Raw genomic sequence first — 2,343 nt, 5'->3', positions numbered from 1 at the left:
GCCCGAGACGCGCGCTTCCCGCCCGCCTCAGCAGGGCCCCGGGCAGCCGCCTTCTGAGGGATTTGAGCTTGAACGAGACCCGTATCAGCCTCAGCAGTCGGAACCGGGACCGGCTTCCTCTGAATACCAGGGTGTGAGGCAAGGGTCTGATCAGCCACAAGGACTGAGAAAGAGCATCTAGCAGCCACAAGCACACGACCAAGACCCCTACCTAGCACAAGACCAAAGAGTGTTGGCCAGACCCACGCACCAGGGCAAGCACCGTATGAATCACAGACCCCAATTCAACACCTCTGTCATCCACGGGGAGCAGACCAAGCCTCCAACGGGCTGCAGGTGCCAGAAATGAACATCAGCCAGAGTTACGCGCTGGGACAAGACTCTCATCAGGCACAGGAGGAAAGGCAAAGCCTGTATCAGTCATATGCACTAGGATTAGACCCTTACCAAGCAGAGGAACCAAAAAGTGCCTATCAGACAGATGCAGTAGGACAAGATCCCCATCAAGTCTACGAACGTGGGCATGGCCCCTATCAGCCACATGAACCAGGTTATGGTCTTTATCAGCCAGGATACAGTCCATATGATGATCAGATACCGGATCCCAAATCCCGAATGCTGGCAATTCAGAATGCAAAAGCCTATTTACTGAAGAGCAGCACAACATCTGGCCTGAACTTGTAAGTCTGAAAAAGGGACACAACTGAAAGGGGTAGGAAGTATGAGTGGAGGGAAAAGTAGTGTTGGAAAAAGGGCAAAGGGTTATATTAAGAAAGGGAGGGATCTCAGGGGAGTATATATAGAATGAGAAAACATGTTATAAATGCAATAATTCATCCCTACGTGATATTTGTGTGTGTCCAACATCTTTCAGAATCAAAACTCCTAAAGGAATTTATAGAGTTCAAAAGTAGGAATTGATTTGATTAAGAGCAAGTTTAAATTCAGCTTCAGCTCCTGAGGCAGTTGGGGTATATATCAAAAATGGAAGATGGGACTACTCCTAAATATTTCATAATCAGGCTAGTTTCAAGTCTAATTTCCCATAATGCTCCATGATCCCCTTTCATCTAACTATTCCAACAATTTCTCCAAAGCTCCAGGTGATTAGCTTCTACTTTTGGCATTAAAACATAATATTCTAAGACCTTTGTGTAGTAGGCAAATAATATTTTCATTTATATGACAGATATGATCATCTTGCTAATATGCTAACAAAGATCCTGGATGAACAGCCGACAAATGCAGTAGACATAATTGAGAATATCAGCAAGGACGTGAAGTGGGCTCAGTTTCAGAAAAAAATGGACACTCTTCGAGATGAACATGAGATTCTTCCAACATTTGAAGCTGCAGAAAAGCGTAAAGCTTTGTTCCTCAAGGCAAATGGAGGAGATGAAGAACTAGAAGAGGAGATAGTGAGTTATTATCAGAGAAAAATAGATATCATATGTACTAGGGAATGGGTGGGAGGATGGCAGAAAGGAAGGAAGTTGTGGTCTCCTTTGTAGTTATTGCCTCTCATGAGCATATAAATAATTGCAGCCACAGTACCATGTACCCTTTTGATAGCTGAGTTGGTCCCTTGTCTAGTTGTGAAGAAGAAAACACATCTGGTTACTTAGTTGGGATTTTCTCCTGCAGTAAATCTAATAACCCAAGCCTTTAAAATCATAGATGTTCTAGACATGAACAGAAAGTAAAGTTTACAATATCTCCTATATGCCAGTTCATTGTGGAATATTGCATCCAAATTTATTTTCTTTATCTAAAAGTGACATTTCTTTACCTAAAGTGACCATAATTCTGAACACCAGTTCGAGAATATTGTGCACAGCTGCTACTGTAAAATAGAGAATGGACAATTTTGTAACCCTTCCAGCTCCAGCTGTGGTTCCAGTCTGTCCTTCTCCAAATAAAAAAAAAATATGGTTATAATGAAGAACTAGTAGAATTGAAAAGCCACTTCTTAAAACAGGGCATTTTTCAGTACTCAGGTGTTTATATGCAAAACCATTTGTACCCAATGAAAAATTAAGAGAATTCTTTTAATAACCAAGGGGAACTAGTCAACAAGATGTTGACTTTCATATGAAGTTACCAGTATGTATGCAAATGAATTGCCATTGCAGAATACAAATACTAACAACAGAAGAGATAGCCTTTCATCTTTTCCATAGCCTATTACTTATTTTACAGTAACGGTATACAATGGTAAAAATGGAAAAAAGTAGGATATTTCAGAAAGGAATTTTGAATTTTTCATACTCCTGTCTATCTTGCTTTGATAAAGAAACCTGGAAATGCCAAAGAAATTCCATATGAAACTAGCACTACTTCTTC

At 40.9% G+C, this 2,343-nt stretch overlaps 1 protein-coding gene across 1 annotated transcript in view; it reads left to right on the top strand.

Annotated features, from left to right (window-relative positions):
* The first annotated feature begins 345 nt into the window (after positions 1 to 345).
* Positions 346 to 2,343, top strand: part of LOC104616896 (radial spoke head protein 6 homolog A-like) — a 6,595-nt gene continuing 4,597 nt past the window's right edge. The window contains exons 1-2 of the mRNA XM_010282059.1: positions 346 to 680; positions 1,190 to 1,418. Of these exons, the coding sequence (XP_010280361.1) occupies positions 346 to 680; positions 1,190 to 1,418 (564 nt within the window). The remainder of the gene's footprint in view (positions 681 to 1,189; positions 1,419 to 2,343) is intronic.

This window comes from Phaethon lepturus, unplaced genomic scaffold (assembly GCF_000687285.1).
Source record: "Phaethon lepturus isolate BGI_N335 unplaced genomic scaffold, ASM68728v1 scaffold35892, whole genome shotgun sequence".
Classification (NCBI taxonomy): Eukaryota; Metazoa; Chordata; class Aves; order Phaethontiformes; family Phaethontidae; genus Phaethon; species Phaethon lepturus.
The sequence above is the reverse complement of the archived record's forward strand: the minus strand, read 5'-3'. Positions and strand labels throughout refer to the sequence as shown.